The sequence below is a fragment of the Diplotaxodon limnothrissa genome, linkage group LG20 (genome assembly GCF_057381915.1).
Source record: "Diplotaxodon limnothrissa isolate DT_005_m linkage group LG20, D_limnothrissa_male_GT1.1, whole genome shotgun sequence".
Lineage (NCBI taxonomy): Eukaryota > Metazoa > Chordata > Actinopteri > Cichliformes > Cichlidae > Diplotaxodon > Diplotaxodon limnothrissa.
In genome coordinates, this window is record NC_140615.1 from 24,026,042 (window position 1) to 24,052,862 (window position 26,821).

General features: G+C 38.7%; 2 protein-coding genes across 2 annotated transcripts; one reads left to right on the plus strand and one right to left on the minus strand.

Moving 5' to 3' along the window:
• Positions 1 to 22,294, plus strand: gls2a (glutaminase 2a (liver, mitochondrial)). The gene is made up of 18 exons (XM_085345106.1): positions 1 to 344; positions 1,974 to 2,061; positions 3,805 to 3,926; positions 7,793 to 7,922; positions 8,009 to 8,088; positions 8,232 to 8,395; positions 9,211 to 9,269; positions 11,072 to 11,104; positions 11,203 to 11,261; positions 11,346 to 11,412; positions 11,529 to 11,579; positions 13,407 to 13,583; positions 13,699 to 13,830; positions 14,011 to 14,109; positions 17,385 to 17,446; positions 18,623 to 18,699; positions 18,848 to 18,911; positions 19,006 to 22,294. Exons 1-18 carry the CDS (start codon positions 133 to 135, stop codon positions 19,160 to 19,162), a joined length of 1,833 nt encoding a protein of 610 aa, XP_085201232.1. The 5' UTR covers positions 1 to 132; the 3' UTR covers positions 19,163 to 22,294.
• On the minus strand, positions 22,242 to 25,510 carry spryd4 (SPRY domain containing 4). Its single transcript, XM_085345107.1, has 2 exons — positions 25,376 to 25,510; positions 22,242 to 23,167 (listed from the first exon to the last, which is right to left on the minus strand). The coding sequence occupies exons 1-2, from the start codon at positions 25,506 to 25,508 to the stop codon at positions 22,626 to 22,628; spliced, it is 675 nt and encodes a 224-aa protein (XP_085201233.1). The 5' UTR covers positions 25,509 to 25,510; the 3' UTR covers positions 22,242 to 22,625.
• Positions 25,511 to 26,821: the final 1,311 nt, after the last annotated feature.

Consider the following 26,821-nt stretch of genomic DNA (forward strand, 5'->3'; position numbering starts at 1 on the left):
TAAGACAGCTGCTGCTATTAAAACTCCGAGGACCAAGGAGCGCAGGTCACAGATATCTCTCAAGATCAGCTACTGGAGGAAAGAAAAAAAAAACTACTTTGAATTATTAAACGCTGAGCCCTACTTATCACAATGCATTGCCTGAAAAGTCTGAGGACAGCTAACCCGGGAATCCTGCAGCTATTTAAAAATGCAGGGATCTTTGCTAGAGTTGGAGCTGACAGCATGGTTTTGTCCAGGACTCAGCAACCTGTTCTTCTCCCCTGCTGGGCAGCAGCATCACCCCACACCCACAGAGCCTATCATCACCAGCAGGGCCCTGATGTGGACCAAGGACACACCAAGTAGGTCACAGAAGACTGTCATCATTAATTAGTCAAAAAATCATTCAGTACTTTTATTTTTACTACAGTACTCTCACAATAAGAGTAATAATTCTACTAGCATTAGCTGCTTAAGTCCCCCTCATTATTCAAGCTTGTAGTAACAGGTGGCCACACTAACTAAAGTAAAATTTGTCAGAAAAGTTTCTTATTTTGTGGTAAATAGTCTTACCTTTTATGTAAAGATGGGAAGATTCACCAATGAAGTCTGTAAGATGTAAAACTGCAGCTTGCAGGCAGCTAATGTTTGCTAATAGCTGGAAAAAAATGTTGGTTTGCTTTTGTCCAGAGGTTAATAAAAGCAATTAAACACATGCATGGAAAGCAAACTTTGACAAAACAGTTGTAATACTAACAATACGGCAGTGTGCCAGGTCAAGAAACAATATAACATCTGCTTCCCACAAAACTACACTGAAGGCTATTTTGAAACTTTTGTCGGTGTGGTTACTACATCAGGAGGCTTTAATGCAGGCTAACTGAGACTGGGGTTCCTATTTGACATGACCCGTATCCTAAACTAAAATTATACATTTTTAAACAATAAAAGCTAAACTGAAATGAGCAAACCCAATACATTAAAAAAACAAAAAAAAACAAATGTAAAAAAATACATATAAAGCTAGGCTACCATAACACATATTGTGTTTAATTAGCAGGCCATCACTCTGCCTGGTCCCCTTTTTCCTCTTTATGCTGTTCACATTTTCACTGTTTCAAATTTTTAAATATGTTGATTTGATGCTTTTCACTTACCTTCAGTGATTTAAGTAAGGAATGTATAGCGAGTAACTAAATATCTCTAATTTGGGCTCCTGGTCAAACAAAACAAGAATCTCTGTGTATACAAAAAAGTAATTTGTAGATTAAATAATAAGTATTTGCTAGTGATAAAAGTTACTCAATTGAGAAATATGGCATAATTGAGGCACTGAATTCATATTATTTGATATAACAGTATTTTTTATTTAATTGGCACCAAATTACTTGCCAGACTTAAAGCAGTTAATTTCCTTCTTTATTCTGCTAATTGCCTAAACACAGACACATTAAAAGTGCAGTGATTAACACTATATTAAAGTGCATATTCTGTAAATCTCAAGTGATCACTATTATGTATATAATTACAGCAGGAAAGATGCAAAAATTGCTGTAAAAAGGAGTGACACCATTATCAATCTTAAAATGACTATGGTGCTGTTACTTTGGGTTCTTTGGAAACTGATTCAGTCACCCTTGCTAACTCTATAACACTTCATGACAAGCAGGTTAATTGTTTTGCCCTTCTTATAGATGAAAATTGATAAGTTCAATTATATTTTAAAATATCTGTCTGCATATTAATTGTATGCAACACTCCAAAAACTACACTGTATATTTTATGTAGATTTTTTTAAAAATATACATGTAGTTAAGCCTTCTCTAAAACAAAGTTTATGTTAGGATCAAAGTAGATCACTGGAAAAATGCCAGTATTTACACTAGCTTTATGTTGACATAAACTTTGACTCATTGCTCAAGTTCTGACATTGAAGCTTGTCCACATTTAAACATCAAAACCTATTGCGTGTGTGTTTTTTGTTTTTATAGAAGCAGGTTGATGTCCAGCATGGAGGACCTGCTTTTCTACACCATCACTGATGGCAAAGAGATGATCCCTCTCTCCCAGTTCATCTCTGTACGTCAGCAGCACATTTACACTTCCTCTGTCACACTGAGCACTGTTTTGGCTTTTCATGGCCCATGTGAACATACACAAACACACTCGACTACACCGTTGACTTTAACCAAATCACCCTTGGCAGTGCCATGTTATCCCACAACAGGAATCCAGAGTATCTCCACCTGACTGAGGAGTCCAGTTTAAAAAGTGTCTAGGGACTTTCTTATGCAATAGGACTATATATAGTAGCTGTGGCACTAAGGACCAAAGTAATTAGAATCAGAGAGCAATATTAATTGTTCACATTAATTTTTAATTATTATTTTGCCTTTAATTACAACAGGACTTTACAGTTGAGATGTTGTACTGGTCGATTTAATAATATTAGTAGATTAAAGGAATTTAATTTAGGAACCAGCACCTACTATTTCCTTACTTAATCTTAGGAGCATTATGAGGTTCCTGTCAGATACATGAGGTCCCACTAAGCTCACACATTCAAAAAAGTCATGCTTCTATGAACAGATATGAACCTTTTCATATCTTAAAAGTCTCACAAGAGCTCAGGTTACTGAGAAGTAGAACATAGACTTAGAGCATAGAACATAAACTCGGAGTCTTTTTCCCTTTTCTCCTGTGATGGGACATGTTATACAGACAGCTGGTGACTGCGGTGTCTATGACGACTCAGTCTTTTTAAAACAGAACGTACATTAAGAAGGAGAGACGTGTGTCAACACAGGTGACAGCACAAATGACTTGGTGTGTTTGTAGAGGTTACTGGAGCGGAGATGGAACGGGAAAGTGGTACTCGGTGTCCCTGCAATGGAAATAACAACTGCAAAACACATTGACCCTCAGGGTGTCATAAAACACTGGAAACCTAAAGCAGGTGATCTAAAAAAGGCAGAGTCAGGACTTTGAGTGCAGTCAAATAGTTACATTTGCTTAGAAAGGTTTCTAAGTGAGTAAAGTGACCCAGAAGTATATGCATGGCAGCCATAATTAGAGATGTTTGAAATTTCTAAATACTAAAAAAGCTACTTTGGTTCTTCCTTTACTTCCTTCTTTAGCAAAGGATACACTGGGCCATCATTTGTGAATGAAAAGGAGATAATTGTGTGTGATGATGAACAGCTTGTAAAAATTAATTATAAGTGTGTTTTCCACTGACCCAATTTTTTCTTCTTTTTTATTTTTTATTTTCAACAAGCTGTTAAATGCACAACTGAACGTCATGTTGCTGTTAAAAAAACAATCTGCTTCATTTAAAAGCTGTTGCCTTTCGCTAACATATATTTATAAAAAGTTCTGTCTGTTGTGCTCACAAACCCAACCCTCAAACAGTCAACTGAAGGGCTCGACTCTAAAATAGACTCAGGAACACTACAACAGTCTAATTTCAGCACTTCCTGCAAGAGCATGTTTGGAGCCGCGTGCTTGCTTACAGAATTACTTACCAGTCAAAAGGTGTCTCACTGGTCAGGAGGGTTGTACACATGGTGTCCCCAAAATAGACCCACATACAGCGGCTGTCACTGTGACTTGCGAGAGGGATTCCAGTGATCTGGTCTATGCCTGTATTTCCGCCTCTCTCCCTTGTGGCAACACCTGAAGCTTTGCAGCTCTTTCACTGTACATGTCCTTGACACATGTTTAATATTCTTACATAAAAAGCTTTTTCAGTGTGTGAAAGAATATGTCAGTAGGTCACTCCCTTCTTTTCTCCCTTGTGCTTCTTATTTCCCTTCTCTGCAGGCTTTAAGAAAAACAGGCTTGTTAACATCTGACCCTCGGCTACGCGATTGTGTCCATCAGATGCGACAATCCACCCGTGACTCCATTGGGATAGTCATGATGGATAAGAAACTTTTCAGAAGGTGAAAAACATTGTGTATGGTGATGTAATAATAATGGATTGCATTTATATAGTGCTTTTCGAGACCCTCGAAGCACTTTACAATTCCACTATTCATTCACTCACTGGTGGCAAGCTACAGTTGTAGCCACAGCTGCCCTGGGGCAGACTGACAGAAGCGAGGCTGCCATCGGCCCCTCTGGCCGTCACCAGTAGGCGACGACCGAGACTGTCCAAGCTGGGGCTCGAACTGGCAACCTTCTGATTACAAGACAAACTGCCAACTCTTGAGCAACGATCGCCAAACTGATTTCGTTTGGGGACACAGTTGCTGAATACTTGAACTAGTCAGAAGACCTTGAGTGAAATATATTTAATTATAATCTTTCAAATAAAGATTGAGTAAATGGGAGGAAAATGATGAAGTTTGGTTGAGTTTTCACATGAGTGTTTGTTAGTGATCTGTGATCAGTGCTATTTGAGTCCAAGGGCCTGACAGAGACGGGCGTTTTATGGCCGACAGCTGCAGCTAACAAAATTCACGTGCATGCATGCCAGCCAAAGCAGTGGAGTGTGCTGGAAGACAGGGGGTCTCTGGGGCTGTTAATGAAAGGGCATCATTCTGGTTTGGCTCCAGACTGTGGCAATTACATTAGCAGGCCCAACAGATCCGTAAGTGCTATGCAGGCTGCTGACCAGACATATCATTTCATAGCAGACTTGTGTAATTCACTCGCTCTCTTCCTTTGGCCTGGAACAGCACAGGGTTAAATAGTCTGACTATCTCTGTTAAAATTAATTGGTCATTTCTGATTTTCTGTGCTTGTTTTCTAAAATTTGTGAGGTCATCTGTTCCTGAAGAACACTCAAGAGCATACTATAAATATGCTACTAGAAACGGAGAGAGCTAGCTTTTATTTTTTTTAAAGATATGACCCGTATGAATAATGGAAGCTCTCTCCACTCTCTTTTCCTGGTGTCCCAAACCTCACGTTAGCATCGTCTTGGATTAGTGAGGCCTCTGGGCCCAGATATTTTAGTTCAGAGCTGTGACAGAATGTGCATACTTTTCCTTGAGAGCATACTGCATTGCTGAGCAGTTAACACACACAGCAATGGAAATCTATAATAACTACTGGATGAGTTGGTATGGGCAGGTTTGTTTACCCTTTTAGCTAAATGTCAGTTGGCCTGAAACAGGTTACTTTGAAGCCTGCGTGTTGAAGATTTCAATTATTGATTGATGTTTTAGTTATATAAACAATTTTTCAGGCACCACTTTTCTCAATAACTTCAGGATTTTCCGCTTGGATCAAAGAAGCTAAAGAAAATGTCTGGACTCCTTTTCTTTGAAAAAAGCCAAAGGTTTATCTTGTAAAGCCAAGTGTATCATTTTTTTGAGACTTTTACATCATCAATGAGTTTTTCTTTTCTGCAATAAAACAAAATTGCAAAAAAAGCCAAACGTAACAAATATTATACTCATTTGATGAACTAAAATATATGCAAATTAATGTTATTTAAGTTTCAATAAATGCTTTATTTCATGGTTCAGGTTTTTAAGGGTTTAAGGTTGGACGCTCATATTACAGAGGAGTGTTTTGACTAATTCTCAAAAACGGTTATGTAGTAATACAACTACATATAACTCAGAGTAAACTACTTAATATAACTTTTAGCTTAAAGGTGCAATCAGCCATTCTGATGTATAAGCCATTCAGTTTATACAGTACTGTGCAAAAAGTCTTGAGTCAGTCCAATCGTTAACCTTTTTCAGAGGAATTGTTTCTTTGCCATTTGACTTATAAATCATGCAAGGCTCAAGTAATGAACTAGTGTTGAGTGTACACATAACAACCCATAATAAATAAAGATTTTACTGTTACTAGCAGCAAAAGCTAATCGTTTCTTCATATTTCTTTAGATTAATCCTTGAAAAATGCTAATGATAACAGTTTGATTGGCCTAAGATAGTGTTTTTGCACCAACTAGGTGATTCCCAAAGACTTTTTGTAGAAAATATAAGCATGTACAGTGCATAGTGTGCTCTTAAAAAATTTTTTTAAGGGAACTGGAAATATGGAGTACAAAAGAAGAAGTAGGAGGCATGAAAAACTATCTGCAAAAGATGAACCGTATCTGAAATTCATGTCCTTAAGAAATGGGAGAGAAATCCAACAAAGACCTGATACGAGACATGATGGATGGATCTGGACCTTCAGTTGATCCATCTGCTGTTCACTGAAGCTGCCGTGAAGAAACATTCTTAAGAAAGGTGCATTTGTAGTTCAAATCACTGTCATGGGAAGGTCATTAGAAAACTACAAAAGTGAATGGTGTGTTTCAAAACACAGCAGAGTCTCTGTCATGGCTGAAAACACCACTGGCTGAAATGAGATTGCATTTCAGCCAGTGGTGTTGAGGATCTTGAAAACTGATTTAATTATGAACTCAGAAAAGTCACATTGTGATGCAATACTATCTACAAAGTGTCTCACGGGCAACAGCTTCATAACAACATTCCCCAAAACACCGTCAGTGCAGTAAAAGCATACCTGAATATGAAACACAATAAAACGCTATTAGTCACAGGTTGGCCAAGAAGACTGGATAACTATTTCTGAAGACTACTTAAAGAAGTTAAAGCAAAAGCTTGCCTCAGAGAGTTCAGGCTATGTGAAAGAATAGACCGATAGCTACTTTATTGATCCTTACAAGGGAAGTTGTTGTCTTACAGTAACAGGTTAAGAATGAAAAATAGTGCAGTCTACAATTTGCCTTGCTGACATTGAAAAGGAGGTGATTTCTTCCAGACCTCTCCACAAAGTTCCTCACCAGCTTCCTGCACTCAAGCTACTGCTTAATACACGCAAGGTGCTGATCTCAAATATTGGCTTTCAAGCTTATTTAGAATTGCAGAAACTCTGTTTTTTGCCTTACGTGCTGTACCTTGATTTGTTTGCAAGTTTCAGTAAAATCCTGCACATATTTTCCTTTTTTTTTTTTTTTTTTTAAGCAAAATGCCAAGACATGAGTGAAAGCTCAATACCTTTGCACAGTATTATATGGCTCCATTTGAGGACCTGCTAGCTGTACAGCTCTTTGTTTGATTAATCGTCCTGAGAGTCACTCTGAAACAATATCCTAGACCAAGACCGCAGTCATCAAAAACCTCACAAAGCTCCACCTCTCCACCAAATTTCATTAAATTTAACTTAGTACTTTAATCACGTAGCTCGTCTCGACTTGGCTTAGCGAAGTACCCAAGAGGCCCTGTAATTGTTAATTGTTTATGATTGGTGTTTGCTGTTCAGCGTTTTCTGTTGTCTTACGTGTGAAGCTGAGGTGTAGTTGCTTGCCTGTCTCACATCACAAAGAATACGTCTGATATTAATAATCCAAGTAAGCCAATATTTCCCACAATTTCTGCTGTAACTTAACACAGCAGAGGCAAAGGGATTTTATTTGTTTATGAAAACATCTCAGTCTCCATTACACTTTATTACATGGGATAAAAGTCCTGTTTTATCACACTGGTGTGAATAATAAAATTTATTAAATCCATTAGTCTGGTTCAGTTGTGGGAATTGTACATGCTGCATTTCTGTCACATTGACACGGCTCCCTGGCACAGAACCATCTTTGCATTAATATATATAATGTCTTTTAACTGTAAAGGGTCATAATGTCTGCCATGAAAACACTGATCGGTACCTGGATTTACTCACTGAAAGGCTTTTATTTGGCTCCTCCTATTGAAGGGTGGTTTTATGGGCAGTGTTTTTGCTACAAAGTAGCTTCAGTGACAGTTAGGAATATCAAAATTTACTAATTAAAGCGCGCCTTTTAAGGGTTTCTTGACCTCATTGTAATTGTGTCCTTTTGTAGGTGTGTGGGCAACAACATCATGCTGCTGACTAAGGCTTTCAGAAAAAAATTTATCATCCCAGACTTTGAAAAGTTTGTCCACCAAATTGATACAATGTACGACAGTGCGCATCAGCAGGAGGGGGGACAGGTAAGTGCCAGACCAACACGCGTATTGATTTTAGCGTGTGCGTCATCATTTTTTAGCTCACTCACATGTTTCTTGTCTTTATGCAGGTGGCTGACTACATTCCACAGTTGGCTAAGTTCAGCCCTGACCTGTGGGGTGTATCTCTGTGCACAATCGACGGACAGAGGTGCAGTATCAGTTCCACTTGTTCTACGTCTTTCCATTCTCTAAACCTCCACCGTGTGTACTGCCTCACTAACACGCCTCCATTTTTATTTTATTTTTTATTTTATTTTATTTTTTTCTCCATTACATCCTCATGTCATGCAGACACTCTGTGGGTGACACCAAGGTTCCCTTCTGTCTGCAGTCATGTGTGAAGCCTCTGGAGTACGCCATCGCTGTGCACGAGTTTGGCAGTGAGCACGTTCACCAGTTTGTGGGCAAAGAGCCAAGTGGTCTCAAGTTCAACAAACTGTCCCTAAATGAGGAAGGCAAGTGATTTGCGTAAAGAACCCCATTTATGCTCCCTGCGATAATAACATGAGTCAGAGTTTACAAGAACATCTGTCCCTCCATTTTTTCAAATGTCCAGACACTGCTGCACATATTATTCTGCCCGACCCAGCGATCAGCACGTGCGTGGTCTCTGTGAGGACATTATGTGGATGGGAACAACATTACTACGCAATTTCAGAATTGAAAACAGTTATCTGTGTATTTAGCTGCAGTTAGAGGGTTTGATGGTTATTCCCACCTATTTCCAGTTAAGAACCACAGTTAACCTAATGTCCCAACAGAGTACCCAGAGTCAACCCACACAGGCTGTGTATTTTTTTGTTTGTTTTTATTTTGCTTATTATCTTTTTTCCATCACATTAAAGGAATGCCAAAAACATCCTGGAAATATTCTCTGAATGCAGAGAATATTTGCATTTTTAATGTTTCCATGTAATATTATGAATGAACATTTTCAAAGCATTATATTTATTATGTATATTGCAGTCAGAAATGCATTAAACTTCTAACCTAGAAATATTCCTTGAACATTCAATCGGAAACATCATTAGAGCTTGTAGGTATAACATTTACAAATGTTGTATGAAATTTTCCTGCCAGCTGGGTTACAATTAAAGTACCTGCTCATCTCTAAAGCCAATTGGATTTTACTGCATGTCTTCAGTTCATTAGCCGTCGCTGCATCCTAAGCCCCCAAGATGAAATTTATTCTCCAGTCTCAGCAGTCTCAGTTTATTATTCTTGTGGTTAGGGGCAAATCAGTGATAACTTGCTCTCATTTCTTGTGCAGATAAACCACACAACCCCATGGTGAATGCTGGAGCTATTGTCATCAGTTCTTTAATTAAGGTAAAATCTAAGCCCTGAATACATTGATGTGATAATAGATGCTTACTGAATGCACATGTCTGTGTTTAAGAATATGCACATAAAATAACTACGTAGTTGTCGGTCATTATATGAGGTTGTTGGGGCAAAACAGAGGAGTCTCTTAGGAGGCAGCTGGACATGACCAAAAATAGGCTTTCCATTTTTAAACCCAGTCCTTATTAAATGTTTTCCCTTTAATTAGTACAGTGCAGCATAGTGTTCTGTAGCCTCTCCAGAGATTCACAGTTCAAAGGGGTAATCACCTGTTTAAAAGTCTGTACAAAGCAGGAGTGAAATAGGTTTTGCAAAAGATTTTTTCATAATGTATGGTTTCACTTGGGTTTTAGCTGCCGGCTCAACACGAGCTTGAAGTTGCCAAAAAAATAACTCTTTCAAAAAAATAGACAAACTCTTTTTTTATTCCTGTAGCCAGTGCATGAGTAGGGACGAGCCCTGTATGGTTTGCAATCTTATAAAATTTGCAGTCATTATGAAACCTGATTGTGCCACAGTTTGCAATCTGTGTGTGACCTAAGCAAGCAAATCCCTTTAGTGGTACTTTGGACGGTAGAATATTCAATATAAAGACAATTGTGAGCTAAATGTTGTGAACTAGTTTAGAAAATTGCTTTTTTCATGGGTATGAAGCGCTAAAGAAATACACAGCTGAAAGCCACAGATTGCTGGTTTCTTAAAGGTCAAACTATTGGTGATGTAATGTTATTTACAATGCAAAGTTCTAGAAAGCAACACTTTTATACCAAATAGGTTGAAGTTTACTGAACAAACTTCCTCCTGATGGATAACGTCAGCAACAGCCATGACATCCTTATCTATTGGCTGAGATTATATGCCCCCCATAGTGACTTATCTGTGATCTTTGCCTTTACTCCAAAACATACAGTCATATATGGTCGTAGAGGCTTTGCTTGTGTTGGTTTTTGAAGTCTGACAGCTGACTCTTATCATATGTGGGCCAAGTGCAGCTGCAAGGGAGGGGAATCGGTCTGGGGCGGACAACATGGCGTGTGCATGCTTGTGGCCAATTGTGGCCCCCAGAACTGAAGGTGTGTTAGCCAGCCTCACAGCTCAGTGTGTTTAGAGGGGGCAATACTTGTGTCAACATAGTTTATTCAGTGTATCTGCATATAGTTTATATTTACACTGAGGAGATTATATACTTAAAAAGCATTTATTTTAGACACAGAAAAGGAAATTAAAGGCTAAAACTACAAAGTATATAGAAGATGCAACATTTGTGCACATTCGGGAGTGCATAAATATTGCTAAGGTTTACATATCAAAGTTTAACATCAAACATCTGTATGTTTTGGTCAAAAATAATTTTTCATATTAGGTAGCACACCAGAGATAAATTCCCTTGAAAGACATAAAGCCTACTCTTTTAGTGGTCATGAGATTTAGTCCTCAGGTCTTTCCTTGAACTCAGTGATGTCTGCTATCATCCTTAACCTTTCGAGATAAGGCCATTAAATATGAATGTAGCGCCATCCCCTTTTGGTACCTCTACAACACGGTAATGATCATCTGCTGGTCCATGAAATTCAAGCACAACCATAAGCAGCCCTCACGTCACAGCGAGCACATTGCCACGAGGGCTGACACGCTCAAACACACCATGTGCACATCAGATATTGACACACACCCAAGATCAAAAGTATGCTTCAGTGTCAAAGCACTCAAACACTGCCATCTGTAGGGACTTACTGACTCTATTGAGCTGGCAACAGAAAGTTATTTTTCCTCTTCTCTTCTTACAGCCTCATTCAAATAAGGCTGAGAGGTTTGACTATGTAAGTAAATGTTTTATTTTTTAGAAATTTTTATATCTAGTCCCTTTTTGGTATTTGTTCTTCCTGCTCAATGGTCTCTAAAAGTGATGTTACTGCAGGTGATGGAGTTCTTGAAAAGCATGGTTGGTACAGAGTATGTGGGCTTCAGCAATGCAACGTGAGTGGCCTGCTGCAAGAAATGTAAAAACTATTGTCATTTTGTGCCCTGAATGATGGTTTTCATATCGCTGTGTGCCGGCAGTTTCCAGTCAGAGAGGGAGACTGGTGACAGGAATTTTGCCATTGGGTATTACCTCAAAGAGAAAAAGGTGCGTTTATTATTTTTGGTGTTTTGCATACAATATTAATTACTTCAGGGGTTATTGAATTGAGGTTTTAAATTTAATTGAATAGTATATGCTGACTCTAATCTTATTCCTTGCAGTGCTTTCCTGAAAATGCAGATATGATTGCAGCTCTTGACTTTTACTTTCAGGTGAGATTGTCCTTTAAAGTTGTTGGAAACAATATTTTAGCATGTGTATGCTAGCAGAGCAGCTCCCTGTCAGTTGGTCCAACAATTTGATCCAGATTAAACACAACTGGATGGCGGCACCAGTCATGAATCTTTTTACCCCTTGTTCAAGTTTCCAATTGTCCAATAATCTATGACACTTTGCAAGTATTTAAATAAGTATCACTCCCACTAACCTCAGCTTTAATATTAATGTTTAGCTAAGTAAGCAGTGTAATTAGAAACCTCATGATTATTATAGGTCGATAATTTGCTGGACAGTGAAACTTCTTTTTCTAGGGCAAATCTACACTCTGCTACAGTTCACTGCCTCTGTTCATCACATCACAGTGAATTTTAAATCAAACTATCAATATGTGATTGAAGTACATACTTCCCGCTTTACTTCAAGGGGTTTTACAACAATTTTCCGTTAACTGTTAAGGTACTACAGACATTTTTATCAAAGCATGCTCTGTAGCGTTGAGATGATTGACTTGGCTACTGAAGATTATCCCATTTCTTTACGTTAAGAAACGTTTTGTTTGATTATGTAGCATTTTTGGGGGTCATTATCGATTTGCTCTGTAGTGCTGTCATGCTGTTTTGCAGCATTTGGCTGAATCAGAACATAGCCCTCTACGCTTTTGCAGAATTTTGCAGGCTTGAGTGTTAGTTTTTTTTTTTTGGTTTTTTTGGCAAAGTTTAGCCTTCCTGTTCTTGAGTGTCTCTTGGTTATAGACTTTGATTATGATATTCCTACCTCCTGCAAAATGTTTTTCTCCTGGTTAGATATTGTTAGTTGTCAATGTCATACTTTGCCTCTCCGAAACATGAAATGGGCATGCATGCAGAAGTTGCATTACCAGCAGGGGCAGATAATATATTTAAAGCCAAGAAGTCTGTAGTGAACCAAAAAAACCTATAAAGTACATTTCAGGGTCCTTAATGGTCAGAAACGATTAAGCTAGTTTCTTCTTTCGTCCTTCCTTCTGTCAGATTTTTTTATTTGGCCACTTCTAAAGTTTTGCCATCTCTGTGATAGGTTAATTTTGCTTTTTCAGCCAAATGATGGCCTCCCTCACTTGACAAGTCTGCAGCTCTCATATTTAAAATATCAGTAAAAAGCCATGAAATACCCATTCAACACTCACCCGACCCTGAAACTTGTCAGTGAATTGTTCAGTTGCTTTTAAGCTATTGAAAATCAGAGCCTATATATAAAAAAAATTGTATTTACTAAAGAGTTATTGCAAGATTCTTGTAAAAAACCTTGAATTAAAGCTGAAGTTTGGTTTAAAATCCACTGTGGTGGTACACAGAGGCAAAACTACAGAAATTGTGTTTTTGACCAACAAATGACGGATCTAACTGTACCTGCTAAGCATCAGCGAAACATTAGCATTTAGCTAAAAAATAAAATAAAACACCCTCATCTCTTACTGTCGATAGATTCGTCATAATAAGATCAAATTTTAATGTGCACCATGAAAAGTCAATCATGGCGACCAGAATTAACACCTGAAATTTACATGATTTAGCTAATTGATCTTTTTCTGTTATAGTTTACGGACTCATCTCTTAGCAGTCTTTACACACAATCTTTTCTGCATCAAGAAACTGACATAGTTGGCGACCAGCTGATCAAGAAAGTGAAGGGTTAAACACTAAAACTACTATAGAGCAAAATATTTCCCTCACAAGTTTCCACGTTGCAAAAGAAATCTGTAATGTAAGAATAATACAGTAAGAACAATATAGTCCAATTCTGTGAGTATTTAATCTTTTTTTTTTTCTCTTAAACTCCAGCTGTGCTCCATAGAGGTAACCTGCGAGTCAGGAAGCGTCATGGCTGCCACGCTGGCAAATGGGGGTATTTGTCCAATCACAGGCAACCGCGTGCTGAGTGCCGAGGCAGTGCGCAACACCCTAAGTCTCATGCATTCGTGCGGCATGTATGACTTTTCTGGACAGTTTGCCTTCCAAGTGAGTCCCTGTACTGGAGGAAGAAAATAGATTTTTTTTTTTTTTTATCATAGAGTACTAATCATGAGATGTTTGCATCGAGATTTCAGATGTTTTGTTGGTTGTCCTTGTCTAGGTGGGCTTGCCGGCTAAATCTGGCGTTTCAGGTGCTGTACTGCTGGTGGTCCCCAATGTCATGGGTATGATGTGTTGGTCCCCACCATTAGATCGTCTTGGAAACAGTGTTCGTGGCATTCACTTCTGTCAGGTATGCTTCTTAAACATAATGACAGTTTTTTTTTTTTTAAGTCTTAAATATTTACATTTTGTAACAGAAGCTAAATGTTCATGTCTTCTTTGTGTTTTTATGATAAAAAGTTAAAGATCAAATTCACCACATGTTATGTATGTCATATTAATTATTGTCTTTTATTTGTTGATTCATCAGGATCTCGTGTCTTGCTTTAACTTCCACAATTACGACAACCTGAGGCATTTCACTAAGAAACACGACCCGAGGAGACGATTAGATGACGATGATGATCCAGTGAGTTTAGTGCAACAAGTGTAGCCAGTGCTTTCTTTTCAGGTGACTGACTAACTAAGGGTGTTTTCACACCGATAGTTTGCTTCCTCTGGTCTGGGGTCAGAGGATGAGTTTGTAAACTTTCCCATTTGGTTACTTCACAAAACTCACAGCGAACAAGCCAAATATGGACTTTCAGTCCTCTTATATTAGCCTAATGTATCTGTGGAAGGCGCAACAAAAGTAAATACAGGAAAGAGCTGACAAAAGTGGTTATCTGACCAAATATAAATAAAGCATCACACATCATCACATATTTGGAAGCAGTCAGTTGCCAACTTCTTAGTTTTGGTCTGCACCATGTTCACATCTGCACAAACAAACTGCACCGAAGAGAGAGGGAGAGAGAGAGAGAACCAGAGTTCAATGTAAGCAGTCTAAACAGCAGAGGGCAAGCCAAGTTTATTTATATAGCACAATTCAACAACAAGGTAATTCAAAGTGCTTTACAGAGACATTAAAAAACAAACAATAAAAAGCATGATTTAAAATTGATTTAAAAAAACAGTAGATAAAATCAGTAGTTAAAATATAAGTTTTGAAATTTAAGCTTAAAAGTGTGGATTTGGTGCTTTATTCAAATGCAGCTGAGAACAGGTGAGTCTTCAACCTGGATTTAAATAAACTGAGTGTTTCAGCTGATCTGAGGCTTTCTGGGAGTTTGTTCCAGATATAAGGAGCATAAAAGCTGAATGCAGCTTCTCCGTGTCTGGTTCTGACTCTGGGAACTGATAAAAGACCGGATCCAGATGACCTGAGGGATCTGGAAGGTTCATACTGGGTCAGGAGGTCACTGATGTATTTTGGTCCTAAACCATTTAGAGCTTTATAGACCAGCATCAGAACTTTAAAGTCTATCCTCTGACGGACAGGCAGCCAGTGTAAAGACCTCAGAGCTGGACTGATGTGGTCCACTTTTTTGGTCTTAGTGAGGACTCGAGCAGCAGAGTTCTGAATGAGCTGTAGTTGTCTGACTGATTTTTTTTTTTTTTTTTTTTTTTTTTTTTTTTTTTTTTTTTTAGGTAGACCTGTAAAGATGCTGTTACAGTAATCAAGCCTGCTAAAGATGAATGCATGGACTAGTTTTTCCAGGTCCTGTTGAGACATCAGATCTTTTATCCTTGATATATTCTTGAGGTGATAGTAAGCTGATTTTGTTATTGTCTTAATGGGTTTTTCTAAGTTTAGGTCTGCATCCATCACTACACCCAAATTTCTCACCTGGTTTGTGGTTTTTAGATGTATAGATTGAAGTTCTCTGGTGACCTGTAATCGTTTTTCTTTGGCACCAAAGACTATTACCTCAGTTTTGTTTTTGTTTAGCTGGAGAAAATTGTGACATAACCAGTCATGCATTTACCAAGAGCCTGTACAGGGCCTCGGTCTCCTGGTGACATTGTGATATATATTTGTGTGTCATCTGCATAGCTGTGGTAGTTTATTTTGTTGTTCTTTATAATCTGTGCCAGTGGGAGCATGTAAATGTTAAACAGAAGGGGTCCCAAGATGGAACCTTGGGGAACTCCACATGTGATACTTGTCTGCACAGATGTGAAGTTACCTATTGATGCAAAGTATTTCCTGTTTTTTAAGTATGTTTTGAACCAGTTTAGTACAGTTCCTGAAAGACCTGCCCAGTTCTCCAGTCGTTTGAGTAATATGTTGTGGTCAACTGTATCAAATGCTGCACTGAGATCCAGCAAAACTAAGACTGACATTTTTCCACTGTCTGTATTCAGACATATTTGGTCAGAGCGGTTTCAGTGCTGTGGTTCTGTCTAAAACCTGACTGGAAGGCATCATAGCAGTTATTCAGGTCTGACTCCAAAGTCTTTGAGACCTTTTTGAAAAAACTTGTTGGCAGGACATCTAAACGGCAAGAGGAGGTGTTCAGTTGACCTAAGATGTCCTCCAGGTCTTTGCTGTTAATAGGGTGAAACTGTTTGATGGTGTTTAAACAGTTTTTCAGTGGACACAGTACATATCCTGAATCTGCTGTTGATGTACCAATTGCTTGTCTAATCTTTTGGATTTTGTCTGTGAAGAATTTGGCGAAGTCATTGCAGGCCATGGTCGAATGAAGTTTAGCTGCCACTGACACAGGAGGGTTTGTTAGCCTGTCAACTGTAGAAAATAAGACCCGAGCATTATGACTGGTTTTGGTGATGATGTCAGAGAAGTAGGAACATGAATTACTAACAATATACTGGAGCCCTGTTATGCTCATTATCAAGGTTCATATTTGTAACCTTGGTCTCAAATAGAGTCCAAGGTTACAAGGATGAGGATAAATAGTTCTTATTTATCCACTCCATTAAACAAACAGATTTATCTCCCTTACCCGTCTCTTTAAATAAGCTTTCTTCTGATTGGCTGCTCTCAAAAACAGAAGGTTTGGACAGCAAGATCTGTGATTGTTTAAAGGTTTGATTGTTTAGCCTCCTAGGACCTGGCATCCACATATGTGGACATCACATTTTGGGTTATTTAGACCAAAATACTCAATTTTGCTCTACAAGGGCCTGATATCCACTTACGAGGACATTATACTGCTACTGTTCTATCGAAATTTTATATGAATATCCTCATATGTGGATCTCATTTTTCTTAGAAACAAAGATTAGGTAAAGAAAAATCTGGCAATTCTTTGGGACCTGATGAACGTAAAAACAATCAGCCCAAATATCAAAGAGAAATTAAAAATGCATGCCATGGAAGAGTTCGGGTCTTAGGAGGTTAAAGGTGTTTAGAATGTACTCGTTTAACACTGTTAAAGCTGTGAGGTTTCTAACTACAACTCACTGCATGAAATACTAATTTGTGTAAACACTTTATACCACACATAGGATGTGGTATTTGCGTAATCACACTCTTTCTGTATCGCTTCACATCACCTACAATGGACCAGTCTAAGTATTTAGGTGCCCGAGTTTTTCTCCGGTCTCCATTATTGTTGCGACCTTGTACACTTTTGATGAGTTGCATGATCTTGATTGTGACTGACTGGAACTGTTCTCAACCATCTGTGTTTGAGATGACATAATTAAGGACTCCCTTTCTTTGAGCCTAAAGGAGACAAAATGCATCTGAAACTAAGATTCTAGAGCAATCTGAAGGCTGAGCTTTAACATTATACAGATTGCCTTAATATGCAATACTTTGGCCATGTTTAGTATGAGCATCCAAAACAAAGCAGATACAACCACTCTCACAGTGTTTGTTGTTTGATCCATTAGAACAAGTCAGTGGTAAACCTGATGTTCGCAGCATACAATGGTGACGTCTCTGCTCTAAGAAGGTAAGTAAAACCTGGATATAATCGTTTTTTAGTTTTTACCAGAAACACATACACAACACAAACTGTTGTATGATGCATTCTTACATAAGCAGATTTTTGGGCATCAATGCAAATGCATTTTCCTTATAATGTGGCACCATTTAAAAGGAAACAACAGTGTCACATTGTTACAACAAAGAAATAATCACTTTTTGTGCTAAGTTTTCTTGTTGTCATACTAAATAAATACATTTTAACATACTGTATGTTAGAGGTGGGAATCACCATACATCCCACGATACGATATTATCACAATACTTAACGCACTATACGATATTATTGCGATTGTTTTTTTGTTTTTTTTTTGTTTTGTTTTTAAATATCTGCGATATTCAGATTCTGTACATAAAGGTAAACTTTATCAATATTCATTTTATCTAATATCAAAGTCTTGCACTCAGTCTTTCTCTCATTTCAGTCAGTTTTATTGTTGACAAACTGAACGGTTTGTATTACAGTCTAGTCCAACTTAACTGAATGCAACCATCTGGTACAATTATAGCTATTCTGAACTATGCAATTTATGAAAACTATGCAGCCCATTCAGCAACTGAAGAATTTGAAAGTAAATTAAAACAAAATATAATTTAACATTAAATAAAAAAGTTTTAAACTTAATTAAAATAAAACATGTCTTAAATTAAAATAAGTAAACTGTCATGTTTATTGCTGCCAAAAAAAAGTTAAATACATTTGGACAGTGAAGGAATGTCAGGATTCTTGCTCAGAAAAAGGATCAACATGCTCTGAAGTCAGAGCACAAAAACTTTTTTTGTAACAAAATAGCGATTTCTGCTGTCCCTGTATCGATACATTATTAGCAAACAAAATATCACGATACTACACAGTATCGATTTTTCCCCCCACCCCTACTGTATGTTAACAGTCTTTATGTCTAGCTAGCTTGTCTGCTGGCTGTAACAGACCTTTATGAGGCGGTATCAGTCTTCTTACCTAATTCTCCATAAAGAAAGGGAAAAAACATTAAAGAGCATGTTAGCTGCCATATAAATGTGATTTCATCATGTAACTGTTTCTCACATACCATGGTTTCTGACAGTTGTCCTTCACTGGAGTTACAATAACCTTTTCGTGTGCGTCTTATCTCGCCTTCCCGTGTCCTTGTTATCCCCCCAGGTTTGCCCTTTCGGCTGTGAACATGGAGCAGAGGGACTACGACTCTCGCACAGTGCTCCACATCGCTGCTGCAGAAGGTGACACTTTTCATTATTATTTCTTTCATTGTTGGAAAATCCTGGCTTCAATATTCAAAGAAGTCTAAATTGACTACAGCATGTTTAGTCTTCTGTTCTTTGGGCTCTGACGTTGGGCTTGCTGCATTTTTTTTTCCTCTCTTTTCAGGTCAAGTGGAAGCTATAATCTTTCTAACCGAGATATGTAAAGTGAATCCTCACATGAAGGACAGGTAGGAATTTAAATTGTCCTCTCCTTCATTTGAAAGCGATAACACTAACTTTAAAAAAACATTTATGTCCATTTTGTGCCCTGTTACTTGTTAGATGGGGGAATACACCTCTAGATGACGCCGTGCAGTTTGGCCATGGAGTTGTTGTTTCGCTTCTGCAAGAGTACCAGCGTGTGTACGATGACATCGACTCACTGAGCAACACAGATGAGCAGAAAGCCGCATTTGATACGCTGAAGAGCATTGTTTAAATCTACTAGGGATCATGAGAGCTTGCAATGAAAATTAGTCTTTTTTTATTATGTAGCTGAGAGGAATGAAAGAGAAGTGAGACTGAGAGCAGTGATGAATGAATTAGTTCAACTTAAATGTGGTAGAAATGTTACGTGAGCATCGTCTCATAGACTGTGAAAAGCTGTATCTCTTTGCAGACAGAAGGTTTGTATCAGAAAAGCGCTATACAAACAAGCAATGTCAGGCTTGTGTGGAGAAAAATTACATTGATTTATATTGTGATTTGGACTGCGTTGAAACTTTAATGCTTTTTTTATGCTCAGCTTCCGATAGATAAATGAGATGTAAATATCTAAAGTGCTTATTTATTTTTAACACGGTGAGATGTTGTATCATCTGCCTTATTAGAGAGTAATTTAATCATAATAATAGGTTTATGCTTCTACTGAAATGACTGTAAATATGCCTAAAGCTGCTTTAATAATTATTCTACCTTGACAGGATATGATTCATAGTCATGGCAAAAAGAAGGGACATCCTCTTTAAATTATAAGGTTTTAATATCTTGTAGATAATTTCTGGAGTAGGACCACACCTCTATACAAACCCCTTCTAGTTCTGTCTTTATATGACCCCTACCCCTACACTACAAGCTGTTTGTTCTTGATTTTGTCTCCCAGCCTTCCTCTCTTTTTCAGTTCATGCCCTCCTCATTTTTACCTTGGCATCTGCCCTGCTGCCAGTCCCATCTGAGGCCTTCCCCAAACCACAGTCTCAATTCATATTCACACCATCTGCCATTATCAACTTGAAATGCTGTAAAACCTAAATGTGATGTGGTTCCAGCTAGTGAAAGGACGTTATTAAAAAAAACTAAACAAAAAATCCAAAAGCTGTGTGTGGAAAAACTAAGTAGAGCCTCTCTGCAGCCATAGGAATTAAGGGGGTAAATGGCAGCCAAGCGCTGCTAAGTGCACTTAATTAACTGATGATCAGCAAGTTTGACCACCTTTTGTAAAAGCAGATGTTTAGATAGTTTGCAGGTGTGAAGCATTCAGGTGTGTTAACACAGTGCCAAGACTCTACAGGCCTCAGTTAGACAGTACAATTAGAAAATGACAGAAAATGTCTTGGAAAGGTTTCTAGGAGAAAGCTTCTCCCTAAAAAGACCTTGTCAGCACAACTTCAGTTTGCAAAATTTAATCTGAACAACCCACAAATGTCCTTTGAGCACAACAGCAAAATGGAGATATTCGGTCCAAAAGCAAAGAGCTGTGTTTGGCAAAAAACCAAACACAGCATACCAGCACAAACCTCATACTAGCTTTTAAGCTGGATAATGTAGGGGTGATGATTTGTTAGTTTAGTAGTCAGAGGATCTGGGCATCCTGCAGTCATTGAGTCGACCATAAACTCCTCTGTATACCAAAGTGTTCCGATTCAAGTGTAAGGCCGTCAGTCTGACGGCTAAATGTCAGGTCACAAAACTGAAAAAAACAGAAAAGAATGAAGATGTTGCAATGATCCAAAGTCCAGAACTTAACACTGGTGTTCCAGCAGTTTCCAGTTCATGGCAGACTTGGTGGTTCCTGCATTCTTCCTGATCATCCTAACTAATTTCCCTTTATTTAAATGTGACAGTTTGGATCTTCTTCCTACCATTTGCAAAGTGGTGACACATCCAAATAACCTGTACTTGTGTACAGTTTGAACTTATGATCTTAGAAACTGCAGTTCTTTAGAAATGGCTCCAGATACCTTCCCAGTTTCTGTAAATCTGTGTTTCTCCTTCTTACATCTTCACTGGGCTCTTTGGACTTTACCATTGTTCTGAGTATTGGTCAGTTCAATGAGTGCTGTCAAATAGACTGTATATCAATGACCAATCATGATCACTAAGGAGAAGTTAATAGGCCTTATGAAGTCAAGACACTGTAGTACATTAAGCAGTATATTTGACCCTGTGTGGATTAGAAATAATCCAAAATAACTTCAACTCGTGAATCCAGTTTTTGGATTTTAAAGTCATTAAAGATTTGTGCTGTATAGTTATTCCACCCTGAAAAAGAACAGTTGGAAGAAATCATTCATGCTCACAATGAGTGTTATGTAAACATCTGACCATAACTGTTCAAAAAAACCATACAACTGACGGGGGCTGTAATTTCTTTTTACCATGACTGTAGTTAATGTCTGAAACACTAAAAGTACCGTTTCAGTCAGTTTCATATCAGACTCCTGTATGTCCAAATTAGTCTTTATAGGAAACATGAGTAACCTATTTTTTTTTCCCCTATTTTCCTGTGTACATGACCATGCAGTAATTTCTGATCATCTTTGTGCAGTTGTTTTGATTTCTTTCTCAGCCACAAGATGTTCAGAAAAGGTTTTGACATGCCACACTGTTCAAGTTTCTGCTGAAGTACGTCAGGCGGATTGTCCATGTTTCTCAAAACCAGGATGTTGATTATATGTGAAACATATAAAACGGGTATTAATGCCCATGAGAAACACTCTTCTTTGTCAAGGCTTCAGTTTACTCTGCTGATGGACTGTGATGTGATTTTGTTTTTCTTTTTTGCAGTTTGAAAAACACTTCTCATTGGATATTCTTGTCAAACAAATATCTGAATGTGTCAGGTGCTGGGAACAGTGTACATTTGGGCTGACACAATATGTGAATGTGAATATAAGCTGTGCACATATATGAACGCAAACTTGTGTTTTATCAGTATGCAGACCTGTGATGATTTCACTGCGCTTCATTTGCAACGTGAACTGTTTTCACACACATGAAGTCTGGAAAATGTTGGGATGATGTCCAGTTTCCTTTCTCAAATGCCGCATTCAACAGGAGAAAGTTCATGTCCTGACAGTTCTCACTTCTGGAAATATTCTGGTTTAAGTGAGGGTGCTTCCTGCACAGTCTCCTCATTCTAAAGAGGGATTGAATGACGAGCGTGACTGTGTTGTTGCTGAAAAGTTCATGTGTGAAAACTGCTTTACCTGCAATGAAAAAGCAGTTTCCTGATTTGTATTAAAGCCTTAAGGTCACTGTAAATGACAAACTGTTGTAAATAAAAGAATGTAGAGGCAGCATCAGTGAAGTTATTTTATTAAATTTGAGTGTGAACATGAGCTTGAAAAATGCTTTGTGTTGACTTAAGTTTGCAAAGGTGGGTAATGCCAGCACATTCAATGTAAAAAAACAAAACAAAAACTTGGCAGCTGATGTTCCTCTCAGAGGTAGCACATGAGGTACACTTATAATTGCCTGAGGCTTGATGACATACAGAGTACTGGATGGTTAGAAAACATCTGGACCACACACACACACACAAATTAAGGTAGACATGATGCATAAAGATATTGCTTTCTTTTCTCCACTTATTAAAGATACTGTTCTCATAAGTACTGCCATGGTAACAAGCCTAGCCTGCTACTTTTCCCCGACCTTTACAACGATCACGCCATCCAGCTTCACATTAGGCCTTCGGGCTCCTCCAGACCCGAGTGTGTGAGCAGCTCCCCATCCCAAAGTCCAAACGCCGGACACAGGGGGGCCTTGAACTGACCCCTAACAGTGTGAATGATCCTGGGCTGCTCCACGTCAACCAGCCCCAGGAAACCCCCTTCATAGTCAAGAAGGATCCCAACACGGTCTGGCTTGCCCACCAGTGTCACGGGAACTATCTTATTGCTGGTCATGGCAAACCACTTCCGCTGAGCATAACCAAACACCCAGGAGGAGCTGTTGGTGCCCACGCAGTCGTCTCTGGACATCGCCGCCTCGGCCACGCCCAGACGAAATTCTTGAGACTTTTTCACCGTCACCTCCCAGTAGTGTCGTCCGCTGCTGATCTTCTTGTCGCCGAACACGACAGCCCAGTCCCGGAAACGCTCGGGGTCATCTTGGACCTGGCTGGGGTCAAGGCCCATCATGCGATAGATGACGCCTGTGTCTTTCTTGAAGAGGTCCAGACTGCTGTGGGCTGTTCGCTCGTCGAGCCTGAACTGCAGACCTAGAGATAAAGACAACAGGAATGTATCTTTACATGACTCAAGTTTGATATCAGTTTAGTGGAAGGAAAAAAAAAAAAGTCTCTTTCATCTGTGATTTGCCTGCCTGTGAAAAAAGAAAGCAAAAGAGCATGGGCTACAAGAAAAGTTCTAAGTAAGAGAGACGTGAATCCTTTAAAAAAGTTGACCTTCTTCTCCTTTCTTTCATATCAATAAAGAAACCTGGACGCTTTGCATACCAGCTTTTCTAATACTGTTGAATTCGATTCTCAGAAGATGCTGTGATCCGGACTATTAATTATCACTTTATTGTGGTTACACTGAGATTTGAGGGGGGGGGCAGATGTGCAAGCAGTCCCAACTCATAAGTAATATTTAAATCAATTCTGGGACACTGATAGCGCGGGCCAACACACACACACACACACACACACACACACACACTCTCCACTGAGAAGTGATTAAATAAGTTGACAGCTTTAAAAATATATGGCTTCAGTTACTAGGTGCTGTACGTCTCTTTTGCAAATGCATGTGCATCACTGAAGGCAGGCCAGTTCAGTACCCGGGATCTTCTATTATAAAGCCATGCTGTTTTAATAGGTGCAGAATGTGGTTTAACATTATCTTGCTGAAATATACGAGACCTAAGAAGAGACGTCACCGGATTGGAACATACTTGGCTCTAAGAACCTGTATATACCTATGGTGGCATTCCAGCTGTGCAAGTTGTCAGATCCATATACACTTAAAGCAGCTTAATACCATCGGAGTTGCAGGCATTTGAACTGAGCATTGATGAAAAGTCAGACGGTCCCTCTTCTCCTCAGATCAAAGGATGTTATGTCCATGTTTTCCTAAATGAACTTCAAATTTCAATTCAGGTGATCACAGAACAGTTTTCCACTTTGACTCGGTCCATTTTAAAGTAGCTTTCAGTGAAAACAGCAGCATTCCTGGTGCACGTTCACATATAGCTTTTTCTTTACAGACCTTTATCCTGAATTTGTGATGGCACAGTGAACTGTGTTCACAGTGATTTCCATGCCTGTTTTTTTTTTTTTTGCTGCCTTAGGGCCTGAAGATCACAGGCACCCAATACAGAATTTGAGCTTTGTCCCTTGCACACAAAGATTTCACCAGTTTCTTTAAATCTTTTGATATTATACACTGTAGATGATGAGATATTCAAAGTCTTTGCAATTTTATGTCGAATAACATTATCCTGAATTGTTCCACAACGTGTAGATTGATTTGTTTTGCAGACTGGTGAACCTCTACACATTTTTACTCCTGAGAAACTGCCCTCTCCAAGATGCCCTTAATGAACACTTACTTTCTTAGTCTTTTCTTATGTGTTCACCTACTCACCCACTGAGCCAAAGTGGCACCCCTTGTGCCAACTTTTTTGAGATACGTTGCTCGCATCAACTTCAAAGTGAGCTAATATTTATTCATTAAAAAACCCCAAACACATTTGATATGTTTTCTCTTTTCTATTAGGAATAAAATACAGGTTTATGAGATTTGAAAATCATTCATTCTGCATTTAGACATCTTCTAAACTTGCCAACAATTATCAGTGCATTACTTGGCAACTCGAAATGTTAAAAACCCTGATTTTTCTCCCAGGTTTAAGCCCATCGGTCTGTTGTACATTATCGTACAATTACTAACCTGACTACAGTAGATCTTAGTATGCACAGGTGCTCAAGTGTTTTCTGAATGCAATGGACATTAGAAAAGTAATAAAACTGCTCATTTAAAGGTACATTTACTCAGAAAAACATTTGAAGGCAGGAGTTTAATGCACCTATTTTCGGACAGTACTTGTTTCGCTGCTTTTTATTTCAGTTTAAACTTCTATTACTTCAACACTGTGCACACATACTATGGTCTATGTTTATTAAAATTTTAGTCCCAATGGGCGTGCATTTCAAGGTACAAAGACAGCTACGGCTCCGTGTGAAAACATCAGTCAGGCGTATCCGCACAGCTTTCTTTGTTTTTTTGTTTTTGCTTTAAATATAAATTTATTCGGATTTTATGACCACTTACAGCCCTTACTACTACAGAAAAGGTAGGCCATAACGGAGAATCCACACTAACAAACATAACCCGTTAGCTGTCAGGTTACGCCTGTTGAGACACTGACCTCTAAGGGGGCGGGCTCAAAAGCTAACCTTTATTTAACCACTACATTAACTCACTGCTGGCCGTGGATGTGGAGATGAAGCAGGTCCTCGCTGGCAGGTTGACAGCCCGTCTGTGTCCGGCTGACAGGGAGGAAACAGTGCGTCCTGCCAGGCGACAGACACGAGCCGCACTCACGGGCATCGCCATGTTTTCGCTGCGGCTGCTGCTGTTCACGTTTTAGCTCCTTTTGCTCATCAAATGTAGCAGCTGCGCGCTCTGCCGCCCCCTGCAGGCCTGGAGAGTAGCACCGACACCCGCGTGGCCAAAACATTGATCAGTACCACGGACAGCAGCCTGCCTATTATCAATTATCCTTACATAATTGATGCATTATATATTATTTATTCTATCCATAATAAATAATACATACAGTAATATAAACATCATGCAATAAAGCATTTAACAGAAGGGAGCAACACTTTTGGAATATTTTAGTAATATTAGATTCACAACAATACATTTTCAATATTAATTATTAGTTTAACCTTTAAACAGCCTAGTAGGTGATTTATGGCCCTAGCTGTATTTTTTCTATGAGCAGTTGTGATGTATATAAGAGCAAACATGTTTTCTTCCATGCATTTTTCAATCTACTTTTACAGGATTTAGCCCACTGCGTGGCATGGATAATACATGTATGTATTTCAGTATTACTGAATTATTATTAGTATTATTGAATGTGTGCATGAATGGTTGTTGGTCACTCTGGGAGTGGCTCAGCAACAGCCTAGCTGGGACAGGATACAGCCTTTGCAACGACATGGATGGATGGACGGGTGTTTCTATATACAGTACCGACCACAAGGTCTATTAAACCTGACACGACTTCAGTGAAGAGCTAGTACAAAATACATTTTATGCAAACATTATTACAATACAGCACACAAATTGACACATAGGGACAGTGTGCATCTGATTGTTGGGGTTTCTCTGTATTGTTGTAGGGTCTTTACCTTACAATATTCAGTGCCTTCAGGCAACTTTGGTTGTGATTTGGTGCTATATAAATGCAACTGAATTTAATTGAATTGCACAAAAAGAGAGGTGAAGCCAGGGTGGAGGAGGTAGAGATGTGTGTCGGGGGTGATTTGTGACAGAAGGATAGCAACAAGAGGAAAAGGGAAGGTTTACAAGATGGTAGTGAGAGCTGCTAGGAATTGTGTTTTGGAGACAGTGTCACTAATAAAAAGACAGGAGGTGGATACTCCGATCATATATCAGTAATTATTATTATTATTTATTTGATGTGACCAAGATGGACCGGACTAGAATCAGAGGGAGTATCACAGGGACACCTCAGGTTGAGCAGTTTGGAGACAAAGTTAAAGAGACTAGGGTGAGATGGTTTGGACAACTGCAGAGGAGGGACGGTGTTCATGGATGTAGTAAAGGAGGATATGCAGATGGTACTGCCAGGAGCTCCATGTTGGTAAATAGTGAATTCTTTATTCACTCCCATT